Source organism: Varanus komodoensis, unplaced genomic scaffold (assembly GCF_004798865.1).
Source record: "Varanus komodoensis strain SLA01 unplaced genomic scaffold, ASM479886v1 scaffold11, whole genome shotgun sequence".
NCBI lineage: Eukaryota > Metazoa > Chordata > Lepidosauria > Squamata > Varanidae > Varanus > Varanus komodoensis.
Window position 1 is genome coordinate 24423399 of NW_025335317.1, and position 25909 is coordinate 24449307.

Below are 25909 nucleotides of genomic sequence, written 5' to 3' on the forward strand. Positions count from 1 at the left end.
GTCAGACGTCCCACCGAGCCGGGGCAGAGGCATAAGATGCCTGTGGGCCCATCCCTGGTGTCGGCGGGAGGCAAGACAGATAGTCTCGGATCTCGCTGGGGCCTCCAATTGTTGTATGGCGAGATTTTACGGACAAGACCAGAGACGGGTTGGAATTATCGAGAGAGATTTATTTTTACCTGCCGGCAGGGACCATGCACTCGTGAGAGTGTGGTCGCAGGCAGAGGAGAGACATTTGGTTTTGTACTCTTTTACACTTATGCTTGAATGACAGCGAACAATAGGGGAACAACAGAGAAACAACAGGGGAGAGCACATTTTGCACATTTATCATGCAAAAGCAAGCAAGCGTGGGTACAAGGGCATAACGTCTGCGGTGATACTGGTAATGCTGGAGCGTAGCCTGCTTTGTCGTCAGCTTTGCGTAGCGTGCACATCCGTGTTCGTGTACTTGTTCTCATGCGAACAGGACACCCTGATACTCGTGATGAGCCATGCCCTGGCTACGTGCTTGATTATGAGGGGGGTTACAACAGAAACAGTAAGCAGATGTGCTCACTTGGAATATGCAGGCCTCTGAGGCACCCCTGCCAGTGCTGGTCTTGTGTTCCTTCCCTCTCCTGGCCACTCTGACACAGTGACTTGGCATTTCTCAGCTTCTGACGCAACAGATGCTCCACCCCTGCACTCTGGCAGTGTAGCCAGCCGAGAAGCATCTGCTACTGCTGTGGCAAAGAAGAGGGCTGTTCTTGGTCTAGCTCCAGAAGGGGAAAGGCAAGTGCGGTTGGACAGATGGGATGCTCTGGAATAAGACCCCTTTCTAATTATCCCTCTGTACCAAGTTCCATGTAGTTATCAAACCTAACAGCCACGGAAAGGCCTGTGGTGCAATCCTAAACTTGTTTTCATGGAGGGGAAAAAATCCTACCATTCCCAGCATTCCCCAGTGTTAACCATTTCAATACTTTGATGTAGCAGAAACCAACCCCAGACAATGATGCAAAGAGGGTCCAAAGAGAAGTTTTTCACCCTTTGGGAGATGTCAAAAGGGGAGCTGTTGAAACAAAGCTGCAGGTGATCTTTGCTCACAAAAAGGGAGGGGTGGGATGCCCACCTTGGTCGTGCCTAATTCCTGCCCCCACCCCACAATAGTTCTCAGGAGAGTGCGTATTTTGCACTTTTTCCTGAGGTTCTAAATGATCAGGAAAATGCAAAAGCATATCCCCCCCTTTTTCCCCTTGGAGAAAAAGGACAGATTAGGGGATTTATCTACAACCATTGCCCTGTCCTACCAGGCTCCTTTTAAAGGGCACACAGAACTTTTACAACACACCTAATCCAGCATCGTGCACTGTTGATGAATTGCTCTGACAATTACCAACATGCCCTCTGTGTGAACGACACAGCTTCCTGTACGGCAGCAATGGAAAGGAATTTCCCTAACTCAGAAGAGCACCAACCAGGCAGGCAACAGTTAACTCTTTCTGCAGGCGAGATGTTTTGCAAAGCCGACAGCAAAGGGGAGGGTGCAACTGCGAGGCACTCAAGTTTTACTTTCTTTTTCCAGTTCTGCACATACCAGGCCTGAAGACGCCAAGATGCAGCAGGTCCTTTTCTACCTCTTAGCCTTGCATCCTGTAAGTATTTTTTTTCCCACACGCATTACCTACCTGCAGTGACTCTTGCAGCCCTTCGTCGAAGGGGCATTCTGGCAGCTTGCTGTTTGACAGGCTCCTGTGCTGGGTACAAGTCACAATTCCTCACGGAAATGAACGTGACAGGTAGCTGAGGCTATTTGGGTGGCACTTTTCACAGAATGGTTGCTGTTCATCCTGCCACAAGAGAAGGGGCACGGCTGCCTTTCTGGAGGCAGCAACATACATTTGCTGACCCTGCTGGATTTGGTCACAGGCCTGCAATTCTTCCTACTGCACAGGAAAGTTGCGATCCTAAACCCACTTACAAGGGGTTCAATCCATTGAACTGAATAGTAGAAATACTGAATTTATATTTGTGGATGTAAACATGTATTGGAGAAGACAGATATAAGATGTGTTTCCTGTTGCGGCATATATGGCCACAGCAAAAGCCACTTGACTGTTCTGCAAGTCACTAAGGGGCATCTGGGCAAAATATACTTTGCTTGTAATGATTGATGATGCAACCCTGAGGGAATTTCTGTAATCAGGATTTTAGCCATTATTTTATTTCAATGAATTCCACATCCTGTACAGATACTTTAAAAAACACACAAAGAAGGTTCAGATGATGCATATCCATTACATTCAAAGCTATGTGGCATTTTAGAGGCTTGTTATTTTATTTAAAAATCAGTCAAAGTGACATTCCAAGAAGGCAAGAATGGGCATGGCAAAGAGAGAAGTTGTGAAAACTGTCAGCTTTGAACTTCATGCTGTTGAGCTGAAGTTAAGCAGAAAGTACTTGTTAGCTGGTTTGTCAGTCACTTACTGTTGTACCCGCGGTGTTACAGACGAGACCAGAGACCGGATGGTAAAGTAAAGAGGAGTTTAATTACCTGCAAGATTTCTTGCAGGGACCAACATTCATGGTTAGAATGCGGGGCTTGAACAGAGTTGGAAGGAGATCTTTATACCTTCACAATCCGCTTTCGGCAAATGGGGAACAATACAATCAGTTTTTGACAAGAATGAGAACAATGGCGACAATGGGGAGTTACAGAATCACATAAGCAGTTGAGCAAGCGATATACAGAAGCAGATTTGGTTAGCAGTAAGTTTTTTATCTTTTAATTTACACCTTCTAAGCAATCTTTGTCCATTACATTGTAGGTAAGCTCTTTCCATTTTCTGAGGGAATTCTCTGAGGCAGTTACTAGTCATTTGAATGGGCTCGAGCTTAGGAGAGCTAAGCCTATCATGCATACCCTGAGACAGCTGATTATTCTAGTGTTTGGCCGTGTCATGCCTATCTGGAGCCTAGAGGAGTCATGCCTATCCTGAATGCCCTGAGAAAGCTGATAGGTGTTTCTATTATGTCAGGATCCTGGGGAGTCAGGTACAACACTTACAATAGCATGCTAAACTTTCTGGACTTTGATGTCAGGCTTCAGATGGGGAACTTTTGAATGAGAAAAAGTTCCTGCATTTAAATGAACTAGCATCTCAAGAACAAAAAGCTTATTCCATGTGCAAGGAGTTCTTTATATGGGAAATCCAAGAGGCAATAAATACACTGCAAAGAGAAACAGAGAAATGCATTCAGAATAAAGTGTTCCAGATGCTCCTAGTTTTTCCAGAATAAAACTGCTCAATACATTAAATGTGTAGCATACAGGTAAACTCCTTTTTCTGTGGTACATTAAAGCAAACATGTAGGGTCCTGAAACAAAGTGTGACCATCTGCCTGAGTAGCTTTAATCCTATGTCCCAGCCATTTTTCCAGAATTTGCCCCCTCCTTGTGGATGCTAATGAAGATACTAATGGATGCTTCCCCATCCCCCTCCACCATCTTTTTTTAAGTACCCATGTGTTGGGGCAGGGGAATTTCCCCAGATATGTTGTGTTCATTTCCAAATAACAGCATGGTTCTGGTCAATTTATGTAAAGCAATATTAAAGAAAATGCAAGAAGCAATAATTCTACCCCATTATTCAGAGATATACACAAGTTCTTGACTTCCATTATGCTGGAGAAATTGCACAGAGGAATGACTGACAAGTAAGGAATTCACAGATTCACTGCATCAGTGGACATGGAAAAGGATAAAGAATTTCTATACCTGCTCCTTACCAAATAATTATAGCAAGTATTTCCTCCATGTGAACATGGTGGTATTATTTCCTGACAAGTTAGTTTCTCCATGGACACACTATTTTTCTAGCTTGAGAACAAATCCCTTACATTTTTTCCAGGCGTGAGAACTGTTTGCTGAACAATAGGAACTATTTTTGAACTCTGTGAACATTAGCTGTGGAGACATTCAATTGTTATGAGTTTTTCTTCAGCTTTCTGGTAATGGATTTTCTATCTGGGTTGAGGAACATCTGGACAAAGCCTTGGACCTGTGGAGATTCCCCAGGGCCCTCCTTTTGTTAAGAAAATTAGCTTTAACAAAGGCTAAAGAAATGTCCACAGACTCCTCCTAGAAGTGGCCATGTCTTCCTCCACCTTCTCTCCACCCACTTCCACACTCTCTGAGGTCCTTCAGGCTGTGTGTCTTTGAAGAAGCTGGCAGTCTTGCAGGTGGCTTGAGGCTTGCATGCTGAATTGATGAGATCTGAATGGATTTTCTATGCAGGATTGCAAACTCTGTGTTTTCAGGGCTCTTAGCTGTATCAAGTTCTACCTGCATTCAAGCAGGAATGTGCAGAGAAATCCCAAAGAAACATAGTACTTAAATTTTGAAGTAACTGTGGAACACAGTAGCTAAGTTTTGAAAATACTTGCCAGATATAAATAAAGAAATCCTGCAGAAAATAGAGCCAATCCTATGTACAATTTTCTTCTTAAGTATATTAATGTTACCCCACAAATACAACTTTATAGGTATCTGTCTTTCTATATTCCATGGGATCCCTTTCATCTTTTTAATAAGGATTTGTCTAAGCCAGCTAATTGTTGGAAATGTAATTCTGCCAATGCTTCTCGTGGCATCATCCAGTAATTGCCTCTTGTTGAGAGAAGATCATAGCAGAGATAAACTTAGTATTGAAAAGTTCTTTTATGTTCACTGTTACACATGTTCTCTTAAATTATTAACCAGTCACTTGGAAGTTAACACAAGGTCCACATAAATTAATCTCCCACACCCATTTAACAGCTTAAAAGACTGATATTTTTACATTGGAAGGATAAATGTCCATGTCTTGTAACTTAATGAAGATGCTTAATGATGCTTTCAACATATGAACAGGTGGCGTTTAGATGCATGCAAATAGATAACCATATGGGTATTTGGCTTACTTTGCTTGAAGCTTATGCATAACTGTTTTTATCAATAGGTGTATTCTTCCTATATGCAACATAGGTACGTATTTCACATGCATGTATTTATTTAAATCTATGTGAGAAAATAGTATTTTTCTTTGCTTTTCTTTCTTTTTTATGGGTTTGTGTTACTTGAATGAAATTCTCAATTTATTAAGAAAGGCCTATCAATTAATGCTCTTGTAGCACCCCAGTTGTGGAAGGAGCTTCCCAGAGGGGCTTGCCTGGCATCTCTATTCAAATGTAATGAATGCATGCATGCTCATGGTAGTTATATGCTATCTGCAGTATCAAAGGCAGCACACCATTTCCATGGAGAGACAATAAGTAGGGTGCAAGTGCACTGATGTTTGACTGTGAGTTTCCCACAAGCATCTGGTTGATCACTTTGTGAACATAATGCCGGATGAAACAAACCCTTGGGCTGAACCAGCATGACTCTTCTTATAATCACAGTTTCCCTTAGAGGTTCCAGGCAGGAGTTGGTGTGACAGTAACACAGCAATTCCACTATGTCAGAGGCAAAAAGCTTCTGCCGTAATTCAGTAGTTGTATAATTCAGTATTAGTATAATTCTTTTTCCCGTCTCACAGGCATTAGTTGTGATTGCTGCTGGAGTGTCTCACAGCAATGCAGTGTCAGCAACATGCAGAGACAAAGATTCCAAGCAAGATCTTCCTGAATGTCAAAAGCAAGTACAGTACTGCTACAATGGAACCTGTTGCAACTCTTGTCCTCCCGGTATGTGTTGTTGTAAGATAACTGAAGAGACTTTTTCCAGTGGGGAGAATCCAGATGAGGGGGGAGTGATGTTGTGATGACCTGGATCTCCATGACATGCTCACCCTTGTCAGTGTTAGTTATACCTCTTCGTAAGAGAACGTGAAATGGGTTGCAGAGGAGAGCATCTCGGCAACAGTGAGAAACAGACCAATAATCCCTCGTCCTGATCCAGTCACATCCAGGGATGTGCAAATCAGCAAAAATTGAGCTCACTTAAGCTCTCTCAATTCAGGCTCTGGGTTCATTCCAGCTGGAGCCCATAAGACATTGCAAGCTTTGTGGGGCAGGTTTGATTGCTGTTGAGGGTTTCTTGTATGACAATCCATACCTATTTCCATGTTTCTTTTCAGATGTATACTTCAATTGCGTACACTTTTAAAAGCATGCATTCTTTTCCCGTTAATTGAAACTTGCATCAAATATACAAATGTCACTGAAAGCATGGTGGAGTGGGTAAGATTGAGAACAATCACAAATTTCCTCAACTAACCTTAATCACAACTGGTAGACTAGTTGGAGAATAAAGGCTCTAGGTGTGCGTGTTTGTTCTCGCATCTGAATGTACATTCCACCCATACTCTACATTCATTTCACAGAATACACAAGAGCCAGATACATGTAACAAAGAGTTGGATATGAGCAAAAGTCTTGCTACATAGCACTGGTGAAACAGCTGTGCACCATAAGTAGTGCTCTTCCACTTGCTTGAAAAACTAGTTGCGTCTCTGCCCCACTTCGCTCAGTTCACTCCTGCTACTCCCAGCTCAGAACGAGGCCAGTATAGAGGCTTGGTTTGTGGCTATGTAGAACTGGGAGAGAGCAAAGCATTCAGTTCAAGGCTTCACATATTTGGGAACGCTAATATAATTTTTGAATTGGTCTTAGTTTTTAATATTTTTCTTCAAAAATTACATGGGAAAGACTTGGAAGTAATAATAACCTTGTTATGACAACCAAAACTAATGAGCTCTTAGTGTCAAAGGGGAAGATTACCTTATCTTTAGTGGTATCAATCCATAGAGCTGATAAAGCAAAAAACTGTTGCAGAATTTTCTTTTTATGAAAAGGACCGAGTGAGACTAGAGGTAACAAAGAGTCACCTATTTCAACATATGGTCAGTGTGGACAGAATTAACTGTGTCCACACTGAAGAAATTGTGACTTGAACTGTGGATCCCTGGCCTGGTTAAAGACAGGTTGAAAAAAAGTAGTTCTTCAGAGACATTCCACAAATCCTACAATTCATTACCAGGAGCAGCGCAGATGTCTGCTGACATGGAGAATAGGCTTGTGATCAGCATGTTAGTTAAATCAAACCTTCATATTCAGAAATAGGGAATAACAGATGCTGGAAAGCAATAATAGGTGAGAGCAGCTAACTTTATCTCTTGCTTATATGCTTAAGGAATTTGGACTGCTGGCTATTGGTTCATCTAGTTCAGTATTAATTACACTGAATGTCTGCAGGGTTTCAGGCCAGGGTCTTTCCTGAGAAGCACAAGGACTGAACTTGGTAGCTTTTGCATACAGATTTGGGACAGGAAGGGAAAGGAGGGCCTCCGAGGTGAATGACTAGCTTAGGGTGTGGTACCAGAAGGAACGCTTCAGGTTCCTCGACCACGGCACTCGGTTTCTTGCCAATGGACTTCTGGCATGGGACGGGTTACACCTCACAAGGATGGGGAAAAGGTCCTTTGGAGATGCTCTAGCGAGCTTCGTCCAGAAGACTTTAAACTGAGCCGGGGGGGGGGCGGGTTCAGGCCCCCCAGTAACGTGTCTGCACTGGACAAGTGTGGGGGGAGGATCAGGGCTCTGGGAGCAGGGTTTTAGAGATACTGCAGGGACTGACAGGACTTCTGCAGAGAGGGGCCAGGTATCAGGGAGGATGGGAGGAAGGAGGAGGATGGGAACTCCAAGGAAAGGAAGCGGTGGGAAGGAGTTGAAGTGCATGTACACCAATGCTAGGAGCATGGGTAATAAGCAGGAAGAGCTTGAAGCTCTCCTGGGAATAGGAGGGTATGATCTGGTGGGAATCACAGAAACTTGGTGGGATGAAGGGCAAGTCTGGAGTGTGAACATAGAAGGGTATCACCTTTTTAGAAAGGACAGGAAGGGAAAGAGAGGTGGGGGCGTGGCTTTATACATCAGGGAAGGGATAGGATGCAGTGAGATAGAATGCAGCACAGATGGGGATTCGGCAGAGGCAGTCTGGGTGAAACTTAGGGGTTTTGACAGGGAAAGAGACCTGACAGTGGGCATATGTTATCGCTCCCCAGGTCAACTTGAGACCCTGGATGATGTCCTGACAGGCCAGATTCTAAGGATATCTTGGGGGAGAGACACAGTAATTATGGGAGATTTCAGTCTCCCGGATGTTACTTGGGAGACTCACTCAGCAGTGACAACTAGGTCACGTCGCTTCCTAGAAGCTATAGAGGGAGGGTTTTTCACACAGAGGGTCCGAGAGGCAATGAGGGGGGGGGGAAACATCCTTGGCTTGGTCTTGACCAATAGGGAGGAGCTGATAGATGAAGTACAGATTAGGGGAGCTTCGGATGCGAGTGATCACTCCATCCTTTGCTTTGAGATCAGGGGACTGGGGACGTGCAGCAGGTTGAGCACTAGAAGCTGAGACTTCAAGAGGGCCAACTTTGGCCAACTGAAGGCCAGACTGGGGAGTCTCCTGGGATAGGTTACTGGAAGGTAAGCGAGTTGAGGAGGGATGGATAGCACTCAAAAGGGAGGTTTTGGAGGCACAAGCCTTGACGATACCTTTAGTTAGTAAAGTGGGGAGGCGGAGGAGAGCACCGCCATGGATGTGAAAGGAGGTGGTTAGAGGGATTAGATGAAAGAGGAACCTCCGTAGGAAATGGGTACTGGGGCAAATAGACAAAAGGGTATACCTGGAGGAGGAGGCCCGTTGCAGAAGGATTCTTCGCAAGGGTAAGGCTGATTACGAGCTGAGACTTGCCAAGAATATCAAGAGCAACAAAAAGGGCTTCTTTCAGCATGTAAATAGGAAGAGGAAAGGGAGACAAGTGGTGGGACCACTAAATAAGGAGGAAGGAGATCCAGTGACTGATATGAGGGAACAGGCACAGATGCTAAATGACTATTTTGCCTCTGTGTTCTCCCCAAAGCAGGACGGGGGATATCCGCATAGGAGATTAGATGAGGCTGGGGACTTAGGGGCACAGATTAGAGTCACCCCCCTTGAAGTCGAGGGGCTCCTCAGGGCATTGGACATTACAAAGGCTCCAGGCCCTGACGGGTTACACCCGAGAGTACTTAGAGAGTTGGCAGGGGTTCTCTCACGCCTGCTGGCCTCCATTTTTGAGGCCTTGTGGAGAACGGGTGAAGTGCCAGAGGACTGGAGGGTGGCATCAGTGGTCCCAATTTTCAAAGAGGGTAGTAGAAGGGACATGGGGAATTATAGACCTGTTAACCTTATGTCCATTGTAGGAAAAACAATGGAAAGGTTCATAATAGAGAGAGATCTAGTGATGCTAGATAGGGAAGGGAGGCTGACAGCCACACAACATGGCTTCCACAAAAACAGGTCCTGCCAGACAAACGTTGTGGAATTCTATGACAAGGTTTCGAGATGGCTAGATGGAGGGGATGCAGTGGATGTGGTATACCTGGATTTCAGCAAGGCCTTTGACAAAGTGCCCCATGATATCCTGGTGGAGAAACTGAGGAGTTTTAGGATACACCAAAGCACTGTCCGGTGGATTAGGGCATGGTTGACTGACCAAAAGCAGAGGGTAACCATTAGTGGGGAATCATTGGGATGGCGGCCAGTGATAAGCGGGGTCCCCCAGGGCTCTGTCCTGGGGCCGATCCTGTTTAATCTTTTCATTAACAACATGGAAGAAGGGGTGAACAGTCTGCTGATCAAATTCGCAGACAACACTAAAACTAGAGCAGTGGCCACAACTGAGGAGCAGGTACTCCAGATCCAAAAGGATCTGGACAGACAATGGAAGTGGGCAGGAGACAACAGGATGGCAATCAATGTGGATAAGTGCAAGGTCTTGCACTTGGGGCATAGGAATAGGTGTCATAAGTACAGGTTAGGTGACAAGTGGCTGGAGAGCAGCACTTGTGAAAGGGACCTCGGGGTACTGGTTGACTGCAGGCTAAACATGTCAGCAGTGTGATGCGGTGGTCAAGAGGGCAAACACCACCCTTGGTTGCATAGCCAGAAGTGTGGCTTCTAGATCGAGAGATCTGGTGCACCCGCAACTGGAGTACTGTGCTCAGTTTTGGGCCCCTCATTACAGAAAGGATATAGCCAGGTTGGAGTCAGTGCAGCATAGGGCCACAAGGTTGGTGGCCGGTTTGCAGGGGATGGGGTATGAGGCGAGACTGAGTGAACTGGGTCTCTTCAGCCTGGAGAAGAGTGACTCAGAGGGGATATGTTGGCGACATACAGGTATGTGAGGGGATGTCACATGGAGATGGGTAGAGGCCTGTTCTCCCCTGCAGAGGAAGGCAGGAGGTGCTCCAACGGAGCAAAGCTCAGGGAGCCAAGGTTTCATTTGGATGCCAGGAAGCACTTCCTGACAGTTAGGGCCCCGAGGGCGTGGAATGGGCTCCCACAAGAGGTCGTTGAGGCCCCATCGGTGCGGGTGTTCAAGGATAGGCTGGACATGCACATGGTGGGCATGTCGTGAGCGGAGCCAGCTGGTGCCAGAGGTCAGACTAGATGGCCCGGGAGACCCCTTCTGACTCGCTCTGTTTCTGTTTCTAAGCTACAACCCTCCGTCTGACTGTCCATTTGCCGGAAACAGGATGCTGGACAGTGAACTGTTCTCCTTTTTTGTTTAGTCCAATCCAGCACAAGATCCTGATCTGTGGATAGGGCACACCGCACTGCAAGGAAGGGCTTTTGCTGCCTACCTCACTCCAGCCCATATGCTGTCATCCCCCATTCATTCATTCATTCATTCATTCATTCATTCATTCATTCATTTATTATTTCTGGATTTCTATCCTGCCTTTTTCCTACAAAGGGCTCAAGGCAGCTTACATCTCCTCCTCCATCTTATCCCCGCAACAACATTTCAGCAGGCAACCAGATCGCAAGCTACAGATTTAGCTTTGGGATTTGGCAAAATGGTATCAGCACATGCTGTGTCTGGTTCATAAATAGTAGTCAAAACAACACCTAGCACATGCTGGGAAAGTCCCCAGGTGCAAAAGAGCTTCTCTGCACATGCACAGACAGTCCATTCTGAGTTCCATAATTCGCGACATCATCACACTATAATTGAACAGGCCTTTTTAAATGTTTAGAAAATGAGTTCACATCTTGAGACTGTTTACAAAGGACCTTTAAAAAACCAACAAAAACCAACAACAAAATCCAGCAATGATCTATAAAACAACACATTTCACATTAATTTAAAAAAACTAGCCATTTATTTGTTTCCATTCCAAAATATTTTGGAGCAAAAGTAATAGGACAGATAACTCAATTCTTGAAAGCTTAAGATTGTATTCCATTATGTCAGTTCTTTGAGCAATGTAAACTATTTTGCAAGTCTACAGTTTCTTAGTATTATATCTAAGTAAACTGATAACCTTTATTATTTATGTATCTATTTAAATCCTGCCTTTTTTTCCTTTCAAGAAACACAGGCAGATTACATAATCCTCCTCCTCTCAATTTTATCCTCACAACAGCCCTGTGAGGTAGGTTAAGCTGAGAGTCTGTGACTGACTCATGGTCACCCAGCCAGCTCCCTGGCTGGGCTGGGAAGAGAACCTGGAAGTCCTAGATCCTGAGTCCAGCACTCTAACTATTACGCTACACTGGCTATCACATTAAAAAAAATAATAATTTTGTTATTTCTTTTATAAAATTATTAATAATTATAATCAATAAAATGGATAAAGCATATTCATAATAAACTAATAAAATCACACATTACTAAAAGAGTGGTGTGAGGACGGTGTTATTTCTGCCATTCTCTCTTTACATTTATTTTACTGTCTCTCAAGCAAATTTGAAGACCAAACCTCACCAGTACTTTGGGGTCACCTGAAGGAGCAGGTGTTTATCCTGTTTGTTTATCCTGAAGAGGCTTCAGGATAGCACAAAATGTGTGTGCATTGTGTGCAGACCAAGGGGTAGGGTCTACTGTGCACTTTCCAGTGGCATCAGTCTGGTACTCCGTGTCTTGTCACTCCAGAAAAGTGCCTGATGGGGAGACGGAGAGCAGCCGCTCCGTTTGCGCCCCATATATATACTGGCCCCCTTCCAGACTGAGGGCAGTGCAGCTTCATTTGCCTCTATGATGTCACCAGGGAGCTAAACGTGACTGGGGAGGTGGCGCAAGGAAATCATCACTTGGTGGACGAAAGAATGTAAAAGTGGCACCCCAGTACCACCTCTGATGGCAAACGCAGCCCTCAAAAGCAGGCAGAGGTTGGAGGTTATCTGCTGGAAGCATGCCTCTTTCCTCATGAGAGGGATCCCAATGCCCTACCACATTCAGCCCCCACCGTGCTGCAGAGTACGTCCAACCTTCTCTTCAGTGTGGGGTGCCACCTTCAGAAGAACTTCTGAAAGGAAAATGGTTGCATGCCTTGCTATCAAGAGCTGTCTTTGTCACAGTACTGAATAGTATGCATATAATTTAGCCAACCACAACTGGAGCAGTCAATGCCTTGTTACCTACATGCTTGCAGATAATTCAGTGTGACTAAAGAAATCAAAGACATTACAGAGGGTTATACCAGCTTCAGTCTTGTGCTTATTTTATTCCATTTTATTTTTGAACAGGTAGTTTTGCTACAAAAGTTGGCTGTACAAAGGAGGATCCGAGTACCTCTTGTCAACGTTGCATTGACCGCCAAGAGTATATGGATCATTTCAATTATCAACTGCATTGTCTGAGGTGTGGCTTTTGTGACAGCGAGCATGGTAGGTTTACAGCTGACAGCATTTTGTTACAGCTTCAGTACATTGGCGCAGGGGAAAACATTTTGAATGCATTTTATGCAGAAAGCCAAATTCTAATTTAGAGGGGCTCTTTGGAGGTACATTCCACGGGTGCTCCAAAGGCAAAGGGGACAGAGCTAAAGCCTAAACCTCTTAGTAGCTGAGTCTTAGGAGAAGCATTTCAACCATTCAGAAGGAGGAAAAAGAACTTCCCCGAAGCCAAGCAACTTCCCAGTGACTGGCAGATGGGAGAAAGGGGGTGGATCCACGGAAAGGTGCATGGCCATCTGTCCCTTGGGCCACAGAGGAGATGGACAGTCCTCCTGCAACATGGATGCCACAAGTTACCCATGGAGCAGATGTGTGTAGCATCTGAGGGTGTGAGGCTCACCAACCATACAATCAGGTTTGCACTTTTTCCTGCCTCTGTAAACTAGAGGCCAAACCACCCCAACATCACAGGAGGGGTGTTGTATGTACTAGAGTGTCACTGACTCACAACTGGGACTTGCCATGTGGCTTCACCATTGGACTAAGGGTTATAGACATCTATTATTCGAAGAGGTTCATCCCACTTCATCTCATCACATGGTTTATTCACTGGCGCGGACAAGCTAATGGATTCCATGACATTGCTCTTAAGCCTCATACTAGCTGGATGTAATATTTCAGAAGGAAGGCTGTCCTCCCTCTCTGTAAAGTTTAGGGCAATGAGCATCACTGCAAGAGTTAGAACAGCTCAGCTACTTGACAGAACCAGAAAGTCAGAATGAGAAGCTTTTTGGTCATACTGCTGCAGTGATGGAAAAGCGTTGCCTGAGGAAAGTTGACTTCCTCAGCTGCAAAGGAGAGCTATCATGCTGGAGGTGAGGTGATGCAGACTGAGGACCTAAGAGCATTTGGGCTCAGCCCACAGGTTCTCCATTAGAGCAGTGCGTGGATAAAGAAAGTTTGTGCATCATGTCACCTCTATGCCGGATGATGGGAAACTCTCCCTTGAGCTCTGCCATTTTGAACTCCAGTATGCATTCATGCTTAAGTGTTGGATTTGAGTTAGGGAAACCTGGGTCCAAAGTCTCATTTCATCCAGAAAATTCAGAAAGAAACTTTGAATGGTTACTTTTCCTTAGCCTAACCTACTTCACAGGATTGTTTTGAGGGAAAGAGGAGAGACCTGTAGATTCAATTCCATGTATACAAGTCTAAACTCCTTGTAAGATGAGTGAAAAATAAATGTGTAGGGTGAGCAACCTGGTGCCCTCGAGATTTCAGGAGTTAAATTCCCTTAAGAGCTAGCTAGCATGACCAATGGTCAAGGACTGAAGGAGCTGCAGTCCAAAACATCTGGAGGGCACCAGGTCCCCTACGCCTATTAGTAGAATTCATATTCTTACTTGTATTAGTACTCAAATAGCAGCAGCAGCAGCAGCAGCAGCAAGAATTCATGGGTATCGTGAAATAAAGAAATGTAGGACAACATCATGTAACCCCAATGCATTTAACAGCCTCGAGGCAGATAGGAACAGCACAGATGCCAAAATGAGTTGTGTTTCTGCTTTTTGTGAGCTGGCTTAGCCTCCCTAAGAGGACACAGATGTCTGATGTTTTTTTCTCCTTATAAAATGTGGGGAAGAGGCTATTTCATAGCACAAAGGGGATTTTAGCTCCCAAAGAGGGAGAAGAGAGAAGAGGAAGAAGATTTATTTAATTTCTTTACTGTCCAATAGCTAAAGCTCTTGGGAAAGTTTTTGTTTTCTTTTCATCCCCTCATATACCTATAAGTCACTAAAATATCCCCTTACAGTCTCTTCTTCAGGCTGAAAAGACCCACTTCCCTCAATTTCTCCTCACATATCGTCCCTCCCCACCAGACTTCCATTCTTCTTCTGGCTATACATTTAAGCCGATTCCATTCTGAATGAAGGTGTTCCCTTTCATCCCATATGGCTAGGGAGTTGTAGGCTAAAATATCTGGAGGGCCACCATTTACACTGCTGAAAGTAATTGGTCTGACTGTCAAACTGTCAACGTCCTTCTCCTAATCTTCAATTGAGCAGAAGGTTGGAGAAGACTGATCTAGTGCTTCTAAGTCACCAGAACTGTAAAACAGCCAATCCATTTTCAAATGACTTAATGACATTTTCCATTTATTTTAGGTATGGAAGTTGAAAAACCCTGTAACATTTACCAGAATGAAAAATGCAAGTGTATGCCTGGCTTCTTTTGCAATTCTTCTCGACCATGCACTCATTGTGATCGATGTGATAAGTACGTTTTTAGAACAATTACTAAGACTAAGGATTAAATGTGAATTTGAGTGGGAAATGGAGACTTCAGTGAAAAATATGGGACAGAGTACCCAAAGCATCGCTTTATCGTATCTCATATTTGATTTTTTGAATCTGCTTCTAGTTTAGATGGTTTTGAAAACATCCCTTATTATTCTTTCAGACTTTGTGAAAATTGTACCTAGTAGACCACAGTAGCTATTTCTTTTATGACACATAAAGGTGATAGTAAAAGCCATATAAATGCATGCAAGGAGAAACTGCAAATCAGTAAGCTTCTGTTGTTTATATTCATTCTTTTGTTTGGTTGCCCAAGTATCTGAGCAAAAATACCGATCATACAGACACAAATGTAAATCCCAGACCTTGTGCACAATCTTTTCAATTATAGCTGAAAATACTGAGAATAATTGGGCATTATCCAAAGCCGTCACTAAACTATCGTGTTTCCCCAAAAATAGGACCTACCCCGAAAATAAGACCTAGTCTTATCTCGGGGTAGGTCCTATAATATAAGCCCTACCCCGAAAGTAAGACCTATTACTAAAAATTATTGGTAATAGGTCTTACTTTTTTTGCTTACTTGCAGAGTGCCAGCAGGGTGCAGAGGGCGCAGCGGAAGGATGCAGAGCAGCTTAAGTCGATACTTCCTTTATAGTCCTGGCTCCTGTGAAGGTGGAGTGATATCAAATGCACTCCGCCTGTCACAGGAGCTGGCACTATAGAGGAAGCATCAGCTCAAGCCGCTCTGCTTCCTCCGCTGCCTGTGACAGTGCTGGTAGCAGGCGCTGGAGAGGATCAGTGTATACAGCTTTTGTCAGCAACTGGAGTGCGGGGCAGAGGTGTGCAGAGCAGAAGGGTGCAAGCAGAAAAGTGCAAGCAGACGTGTGCACAGCAGAAGGGTGCAAGCAGAAGCGTGCACAGCAGAAAAGTGCAAGCAGACGTGTGCACAGCAAAAGCGTGCAAGCAGGAGGGTGCACAGCAGAAAAGTGCAAGCAGAAGCGTGCACAGCAGAAAAGTGCAGAGCAGAAGGGTACACAGCAGAAAAGTGTAGAGCAGAAAAGTGCAAGCAGAAGCGTGCACAGCAGAAAAGTGCAAGCAGGAGGATGCACAGCAGAAAAGTGCAAGCAGAAGCGTGCAAGCAGGAGGGTGCACAGCAGAAAAGTGCAAGCAGAAGCGTGCACAGCAGAAAAGTGCAGAGCAGAAGGGTACACAGCAGAAAAGTGTAGAGCAGAAAAGTGCAAGCAGAAGCGTGCACAGCAGAAAAGTGCAAGCAGGAGGATGCACAGCAGAAAAGTGCAAGCAGGAGGGTGCAAGCAGGAGGGTGCACAGCAGAAAAGTGCAAGCAGGAGGATGCACAGCAGAAGAGTGCAAGCAGAAGCGTGCACAGCAGAAGTGCAAGCAGGAGGGTGTACATTAAATGTACATTTTGTACATTAAAAAAATAAGACCTACCTGAAAATAAGACCTAATGTGTTTTTTTGAGCAAAAACTAAATAAGACAGTGTCTTATTTTCGGGAAACACACGGTAGTGAGAATGTCTGCTAGTGCTGGCTAGTGGAAACTAGCAGAAATAACTGCTGCTAGAATAGGATAGTCAATAGAACTTGTGGAAAATTTTCCCTTTCCTGAAGTGGTCGTCTGGACTAGTTTCCTGGGTTGTGCTAGGCCGCCCTAGCTTCCTGTTGTGCTAGTGGGCATTCCTTCCAGCACAGGATGAGTTAGTTCTGGCTGATTGGCAGCACTGGATACTGCCCCTTATGTCCAGAAAAGCTGGTGGTGGTTGGAATAGATGTTACTGCAGATTATGAGCTATGTTTAAGAGTAGGGCCTGGTTTTGCTTTTCTGAATTGCCTTTGCCTACTGCATATAGTGTGGCTCACTGCATAGCCAAAGTGTGGTGCCAAAAAAGACTTTATGACCCCCCCCCCCAGTGGAAAAACACAATGTTATGACCTTTCATTACTAAAACACCCATGAGCAGAAATGAGAAAACAAGCTTCCCACTTTGACCCCATCTTCATATAGCTGGAACCTTCTGTCTTCTGGACTAAAGCATCCAGAAGATGAACTTAAAAGTGGATTGTTCCTCCAGGGAAGATTGTAAAATGACTAGATCTGGAAGGGACCATGGGCAATATAATAAAATAAGAGGTACTCATGCAGTCTACCTTTCCCATAGAAAGAGAGAAATGCAGAATCCTTTCTAAGCACTAGGTGGCATGCTAACTTTATGAATAAAAGTATCACTCTTGCACCATGTATTGGGTTAGTTTTGCAATGTAATTGCTGGTTCAGTATAATCTGAGTTGCGTGCTTACCCTGTATAAAAAAATAGAATTTTGCAAATAATCCCTGTGACCTGATTTTGCACACCTCTTGAACTAATGTGTGGATTGATACTTAGCTAATGATCTGGATGTTGCAACTCAGCTTTCTGCAGTTTCAGTGTGTATTTTGAAAGAAAAAAAAATGCACACATGGGTTTGCATTTGGGAGAGAAATACACTTAAATGTGTATTTGGAGAGATAAATTTTAAATGGCACACAATAGTTGTGGTCAGGAACATGTGGAAGTAGGATGGACTGAGCCAGATATCCCCAGCCATATGCAGGCTCCATATGGAGTGACCCCGTTCTAGACTATTTAGCGTTCGTCACTTCTGCACATATTGTCAATGCCTTAAATTGACAGGTGATGCTGCCCCAGCAACACATGGCAAGATCTGGACGAGCTTATTTGCTCTAGGAGATTTGGACAGTAGATTCTCCGAGAGCTTTTTCACTTTCAAAATTTTCCTCTCTAAAAAACAACTTTTGTGCTCCTGCTATTCTTGTTTGAAAGGATATACGTAATTACTTGTCAGGACATGGCTAGCCCCGCAAGTGACTGAAGAACCAGCAGCGCCTTTGCAGGCACTTGCAGGGAACAGCTGAGAGGCAGCCATGCAGGACAGGCGGAGGCCCTGGAGACCAGCATCTCTGCCGCAGCAGCGCAAGCTGCCCCTATGACTCCTTGCCTCACTCTTCATCATCCCTGCCTTGCTCCAGCCCTGCTCCACTCGTTGCTGCCTTGATCCAGGTCATCCCTGCCTTGCTTCTGCCATGCTCCAGCCCACTCCTGTCTTTCCCTGCAGCCTCCCTCCTCAAACTCCACCACCTGTTCATGACTGCGCCCTCCGCATTTTGTACTGTGTCCGACTGCCCACTGTCCTGTTTCAGATCGGGGACGGTCGGCCATGCTGCCAGAGCCTGCCTCACACCAGCACCTGGTCCTGGCATTCTGCCTTCCCCCTGTCAGGCGCACTCACAATTTTTAAGTATTAGTAAACCATTTCTATTTTAAGCGTTAAGCAATGGGACGGCATATAAACACTCCAAATAAATAAATAAATAAAAATCAACAGGTTATGAAATGTGGCTCAAATGTTTGCTCCCAAGGAATTAAGTGATATCCCCTTTCTGCTCGAACACCTTCCAGGTCAATAATCAATGCAGTATTCAAACACTTCAAGACTAAATCATAAAAACTCTGCTGGACATGCTTTTCTAGATTTCTCTTAGTATTATTCTAGATTTCTCTTAGTTATATATCTTGTTTTTGGAGCCACTACATCTTTAATTAGACTGTTATTATTATTGTTTTATTGATGCTTTTCTTTTTTAACAGTCCCTAACTAGCCAGTTTCAGTATATTTATATCTTACGAGACCCATAGTGATGTCAACAGAATGCTAAAGATTCTGGTCTAGTCTGGACACCACAGCCCATGATCCCAGCCTGGACCTGTTGTAGCAGTATGCATGGGGCATATTTCTCCAAATACGTTTTATTTCCAGAATGCACATACCAGGAACACAGTGAGCAATAGCATGAGCAGATGGATAATTTTCTTTGTTCCTTTATCTAACCATCTAACCTTCCATTATTTTCAAATCTTTCTTTTTCATAGATGCGAATATGGCACCCAAGTGGTAGAAAATTGCACGCAAACCAGAAACACCAAATGTGCAAAACTAGGTGACTCTTTGACCTCATTCTAAATCTTTGACTTCATTTAAATAACCTTCAAGCAGGGGGTAACCACCTGGGAAGGACTGGCTATGGATCGACGACAGGTCTGGTTCACACAGCTGTTGTAGCTCATGCCAGTAATAAGTTTCAGACAGTCTGTTGAAATGTTTATCCATGCTGCTAGCTCCCCAGGCTGCAACAAACCACTGCAGCTTATCCTCATCTCCAAAGAGGGCTTCCGCTCTTGAGGGTTCCAGTCAGACATGTTCTCCTTCAGTGCAATCCATCCTGTTGTCCTCTTGTCCCAGTTTTCTCTTTTTCACAGATCACTGTATAGCTTCTGAGCATGCTCAGTCCCCATTGGACTGCTAGGGGTGCTGCTTTAGTTTTAAAGGGTCTTAAAGGGCTTCTCCGGGTCTTTTTTTTTTCCTTTTGAAAAATGAAAATTTAGAAACATTGCAGACATTTCTTCATGGCTCCATTGGAAGTTCTGTTTAGCAATAAATGGAAACTGAGAGAACTTAGTATCAGCGGAAATAAAATCTGGTTGAAACTTAATTTTGTGATGGAGATTTAGAGATTTCAATGGCAGTCCCTCTTGGGAAAGTCAGCACAGAAATGGTGCTGGACTTGCCTTCAGGAATTGATTTTGGGTAGAGGGAAATAGGGGTATAGATTCCACTGGTTTCACATTATGGGAAGTGGGAGGACAGCAAACAACACCAGTCTCCCCTCTTCACTACCCATCCTTTTTTCTTCATAATTTTTTGGTGAGGGGGCAGGAGGAGCTGTCATTTCCCCCCTTCTCTAGAAATTTCCACTCCTTCACACCTCCCCAAGGGTGCATAATTAATGGATGGGAATCTACTCCTCTTTTCAAGGGGCTATATCCCTGCACTCATTTTGATTCCTGTCCCATAGTTGCATCCCTGGGCGACAGAAGGTCGCAGTTGCAACACAACGTAAGTGCATTCTGCGTAAATGCCACCACAACAGTCCCCAGTAAACAGAGGGGGTTTAGTGTTGATCCCAGAATGGCTTTGGTTCACATTATGTAATCTTATCACATGAGAAAGTATAACCTGGGGGAGGGGGTTTGGGGATATTTATTGATCATATCACTTTGTCTACTTAACAGTTAATTCACTACGACCTTGGGCAATTGCAAGTATTGTCGTCGTCATCATCGTCGTCCTCATATTAGTTGCAGTGATTTTATATTGTTGTAAGTTGATATCCTTTCCCCTAAACTACACTATGTTCTAAGCTTTTTTTTCAGTAATGGGTAGTCTGAAATGCATGCTTAAAGACAGATGCCAAGCAGTGTGTCATTATTTTTATAGCAATTTAATGTGTACATTTAGAGCTAATCAATGCTACTGTGTAATCACTGGAAAACTGAAAAAATCATCATCATCATCATCATCCTTTGTCAAAAGATCAATTAATCTATTCAATTGTAGAAAGTATTTATGTTTACTACAATATATAAGCAATAAAGGCAAACATGACTAGAATTATTACATATGTCAGTTAAAATAATCATAAAATCCTTGGCATTTTATTACAGATTAAAATAATGCATTTTTTCTTGGATTAAGTTAATGTACCTCCCTGGTGTTATGTTCAGGAATAGACTGCCATTACAAAACTGAAATTTTTGGGAATCTTGCCTTAAGAACCAATAGTTTTATGTTAGATTGTGGCATGTATCACACATGGGCAAGAACACAGAAGAGCTGCTGGATGAAACCAAAGGGCCTGTCCAGTGCAGCATCCCATTCACTCAGTGACCAGCTGGCTTCCTGTGGGAAATCCATGGGCTGGATGAGATGCAAGCGGGACAGCCCACAAGTGGCGCAACAGCACGGTCTCACGCATTTTCCCAGCAACTGGTGTACAGAGGCATACTGCCTCTCACGCGGGAGATGATCTCTAGTCCTAACTGGTAGGCACAGATCGGCTTCACCATGAATTTCTCTAATCCTGCTTGGGGGCCATCACTACATCCTCTCATAGCAAATTACACAGCCCAGCTAAGCAGCATGTAAAAAAAGTATTTCCCCCCCTTACCTGGCAGTCTAGTATTATGGGAGAAGAAATATTTTTTTACCTGATAATTTTTTGAAGCTTTATCATGTCTCTCTTGACCCATCGTTTTTCTAACCTAAACTGCGTCAGACATTTATCCTTGCTCATGACGTGGCTCCAAACTCCTTATCATTTTAGTTACTCTTCATATTTTTTTCAACTCTGCAATATCTTTTTAGGTGCAGTGGCCAGAACTGGGCAAAGTATTCCAAGTGTGGTTCCACCATAGATTTCTTTAAGGGCAATATGGTATTGGCAGATTTATTTTTGATTCATTTTATAATTATGCCCAACATGAAAATTGCCTTTACACTGGGCTTTTCATTGACATGGGTGATATAGATTTCTTGCAGCCTTCTAATATTAATTCTTGTTATTTTAAGTCTATCTGGTAAATAGTTCTTTGTGTCTCTTTGTACATACAGATAGAAAAAAACAGAAGAAGAAAATAGACCCAAACAGAAATGAAAGTGACGAAACTGTAATTGTGAGTAGCATTTTTTTTTACAATAAATTGAAAATAATCCAAAGAAGATTTCCTCATATTTGCATTTTAGATTTAAGTGCCATCTGGTCTAGATAGGTTGTTGTTCATATTAATATTTTGTTTGCTGTTTCAACGCCAAAATTTTGTTTAATTCTATGGGATTTTATTGCCCTTAAAGGCAGCCAGGAATTATATTAAACAAATGCATAAAATAAACTAAATGATAAAGGAAACAGGGAAAGAAATGGAAGAGGACTGTCAGTCTTAGACAATTGAAACAGCAACATTGCTTGTGTTTGCCATAGGGATTTTTTATGTGCTAGAAGTAGCCACACTGGCCTAGTCTCTGCTGGCCTATTTGGACCAGTTCTCTTATCCACAGATTTGTCCTGTGTTGTCAGTTCAAACACATTACAGCTGGCCATGTGGCAAAATAGTTTACTGGTTTACTGATTAGATCTGTTTTGCAAATATATGCATTTACGAATTACAGTCCAAGCAAATTGTTTATTGCATGGCCATTTCAATGATCAACGGGTGCAAGCCAATAAAGAGAAAGAGAACTCCATGCGAGGCTACTGCATTGGAGGCAGTCCTATCATAAGTTCAATATATAGTTGAACTTTTCCCTTAATACTAAGTAATGTTTTCTGTTGGCACTTTGCATCAACATTGAGAGCAAAGGAAAGAAACTGTCTTGTTGGTCTGTATGTTTTTCATTAATATTTTTCATTCTCTTTCCTTTTAGGAAGTTAGACCTCTCCAGTATCCAGGTATAGAAAATTAATAATAATTTCATAATATGTGTGGAGTATGACTGAGGTCAGACAATATGATAATCAAATTTGCAGATGATACAAAACTGGGTGGCATGGTGAACACCCTAGAAGACAGAATGAAGATCCAGGGAGATCTTGATAAATTTGAACACAGGGCTGAAAGCAACAGAATGAGATTCAATAGGGACAAGTGTCAAGTCCTCCATCTAGGAAAAAGCAACCAATTGCACCGATACAAGATGGGGAATACATGGCTCAACAGAACTGAAAAAGGAAAAGACCTCGGAGTTTTTGTGGACAACAGGCTAAATATGAGCCAACAATGCAATGCAGCTGCCCAAAGGGCAAATGCTATTTTGGCTTGCATTAACTGAAGCACTACTTCCAAATCACAAGAAGCAGTAGTTCCCCTGTTCTCCTCACTAGTCAGACCTCATCCAGAATACTGCATCCAGTTCTAGGCACCAAGATTTAAGAAAGATGAAGGTAAATTAGAAAGGGGCCAGAGGAGGGCAACAAAAATTATCCTAGATTTGGAAACAGAGACCTATGAGGAGAGACTGAGAGAACTGGGTATGTTTGATCTTGAAAAGAGAAGGCTGAGGGAGAGCATGAAATCACATTATAAGTACCTGAAAGACTGTCACAAAGAGTAAGGTCAAGATCTCTTTTTCTGATACCAGAGTGTAAGACATGGAATAATCGTTTCAAGCTGTGACAACCCAGATTCAGGCTAGTGATCAGAAAAAGTTTCCTTATTATAAGAGCACTAAACATTAGACTATAGATGTTGTGGGCTCTCTCTCACCAGAGACATTTAAAAAGAAACTGGGATGATGTAACTTAGTGCCTTGCAGCAGCAGAGGGTTGGACCTAATGCCACCTTGGCTCCTTCCAACCCTATGATTTTGTGATCCACACTTAAGAGCTGAGGAAGGGTTGAGTGTGGGTTCTTAGTGAACTGTTGTTGAACAGAGGTTGCCATGTTGTCTGACCCCAGGTGCACTAACAAGCCTGCTTTGTTGTTGGGCTGTGAACTATGGGTTATTTACCGTGGTTTGTTAATGTAGCTGGATTCTGACACAACCCATAGTTTAACATTTAAGTGTTTATTATTGTGTTGTCTGAATCCAGTCTATGGTGCGTGCCTTGGGACCTGGATAGAGATGTAACCATGGTAACACCTTAGATCCATCTTCTCTGGATTACTATAATGTGTTCTAGTTAGGGCTACCTTTAAAAAGTGCCTGGAAATGTCAGCTGGTCCAGAATGCACAAGTAAGGCTATTAACTGTTATTTCCATGTTCGAGGAAATTGAAACTTACCTATTGAAAGAACTGAATTGGTTTCCAATGTGTTTCTGGCCCCAGTTCAAAGTGCTGGTGATAATTATTAAACCCTATTATAATTTGATACCAGTTACCAATCTACTCCCATATGCCATTGGAAGGTCAACATATTTCCTTTTGTTCCATCAACCCCAATAGTCTATCTTATCCTGGGACTAAGAAGAAGGCGTTCTCAGTTGCAGCCTTCCCAACTCACTAGGCTTTAGACCTTCCTCGCAAGGGAAGCTCATCTTTCCCCCTCTCTAATGGCTTCCTGCTGCCTGGTAAAGAAGTCCTTTCTTTTTAGAAAAGCCTTTCGTAAAGGGACTTTCTGGTCCTGTTTTAAGCAGTTGTTCTTTGTTGCTTTGTAATGGAATGTGCTTTTACCTTGCTGTTTTATAGTGTTTCTGAGGGAGGGAAGTAAACTGGTTGGTTGGTTAGTTTAGCAAAAATTTGTTGGCACTCTTGAGCTATTTCAGGAAGCTAGATTCTATTTAATAAATATATGTCATTATTTTTTAAAAATAAGTTAGATCAAGATCAGGCAAGACATGGCCCACATGCAGTATCCTGTTACCCTTTTTGTGCCCCCCACCCCAATGCTGTGGATTTGCCAAAGTGAAAGAAAAGAAGGCGGCAGCTTTGCAAGAAAACAAGGCCTGCGGCTGACATGCAGAATCTGTCTTGTCTGAAAGCAAAATCACAGTCCCAGAAGCCTCCTTGGAACGTGCTTCTGTCGGCAAACAAGGAGTGTGCTCCCTGTGACCCACTCTTTTTTTTCAGAATCACAGACAAGACAGTAGCAATTATGTAAGCAGTGCTGGGGATTGGGGTTGGCACCAGAGGTTCCTTACTTCTGAGCTAGGTGGTAAATCATAGATTCATGTAATGGTCTTTTAGTTGCAGCAAACAGAAAGGCATGACTGAACCAACTAACATGTCACAACTATATTGTGTAAATATTTGGAGAACATTTTTTCTTTGCACTTTCAAACAAATACACTTCCAAACAAATGTTACTCCTTTGTGAAAATTGGAAGTAGAACATTCCCATGAGAAGGCTTTGTCCTATGTGATAAACCAACCTTTGGGTTACCTGGGGAGGTTACAGAAAATTCTGCCAGGTAGGAGCTTGCTTCCCATCATAGCAGAAGTATAATAGAGAAAATGGACTGCTCAAAGTTTTACCTACCACAGGCAGTATTGGAGCCTTCTCAATATCTTGAGGATTTGTTATTTATTTATTTATTTTTCGATTTATATCCTGCCTTTTTCTTACAAAGGGCTCAAGGCAGCTTACATCATTCTCCTCCTCCATCTTATCCCCACAACAACAACCCTGTGAGGTAGATTGGGCTAAGAGTCTGTGACTGGCCCAAAGTCACCCAGTTGGCTCCATGGCTGAGCGGGGACTAGAACCCAGTTTGTCTGAGTCCCAGTCCCATGCTCTTAACCGCTACACCACACTGGTTCTTGAGGATCCTCAATAAAATATCTTGAGGATTTGTTATGATTTTGCCTAAGTCTAGTATAAAAGTGGAAGCAACAATGACAAAACCGAAGCTGTACTTCAGGCCCATCCTAAGAAGGCAAGGCTCACTGCAGAACACAAACATGCTGTGAGAGGCTGAAGGCAGAAAAAGAAGGCCAACTACAAGATGAATCAGTTTGATGAAGAAAGCCACAGCCTTGAGTTTTCAAGAGCTGAGGAAGGCAGGAAATTTTGGAGGGCTTTCATTCATAGGGTCAGCATAGTTTGGAGACAGCTTGATGGCACATAACAACAACAAATATAAATTACTGTAAAACTAAGGACAATCTGTGTTTATATAATCAATAGTTAACAATTCCTGCATTGTCCTCATTTTTCTTTTCCAGATGTTAACTTGAATCCTTACATTCCTGACATTGCGGAGGACATGAAGCTAAAAGAGGTCAGGAAACTTGTTCGGAAACTGGGTGTGTCTCCAGCTGACATAGATGCGATCACCCATGATCACCAACACGATTGCTCTGAACAGAAAATAAAACTGTTGGAACACTGGTACCAGAGGAAAGGGGAAAAAAATGCTTACTTCACTTTAATCACCACACTAAGAAGTATTCCCTTAAATGCCCCTGCTGATAACCTTGAAGATAAGGTGAGACGATTGCCTTGAGACAATCAGAAAAGCATCACTTTTCCTCATGGAAAACAGATCGAGCTGTTCTCCTCTT

General features: G+C 43.3%; 1 protein-coding gene across 1 annotated transcript; it reads left to right on the top strand.

The window, feature by feature from the left end:
* The first annotated feature begins 620 nt into the window (after positions 1-620).
* On the top strand, positions 621-25909 carry FAS (Fas cell surface death receptor). Its single transcript, XM_044420610.1, has 10 exons — positions 621-774; positions 1568-1637; positions 5562-5709; positions 12545-12685; positions 14860-14971; positions 18945-19012; positions 20145-20231; positions 21523-21584; positions 22333-22357; positions 25571-25909. The coding sequence occupies exons 2-10, from the start codon at positions 1599-1601 to the stop codon at positions 25849-25851; spliced, it is 963 nt and encodes a 320-aa protein (XP_044276545.1). The 5' UTR covers positions 621-774; positions 1568-1598; the 3' UTR covers positions 25852-25909.

Excerpts from the sequence above, each read along its gene's own strand:
- FAS (XM_044420610.1), top strand. The coding sequence starts at position 1,599 with ATGCAGCAGGTCCTTTTCTACCTCTTAGCCTTGCATCCT. Across the intron at positions 5,710-12,544 it reads TTGCAACTCTTGTCCTCCCG|GTAGTTTTGCTACAAAAGTT; the intron begins GTATGTGTTGTT and ends ATTTTTGAACAG. Across the intron at positions 20,232-21,522 it reads TGCAGTGATTTTATATTGTT|ATAGAAAAAAACAGAAGAAG; the intron begins GTAAGTTGATAT and ends TTGTACATACAG.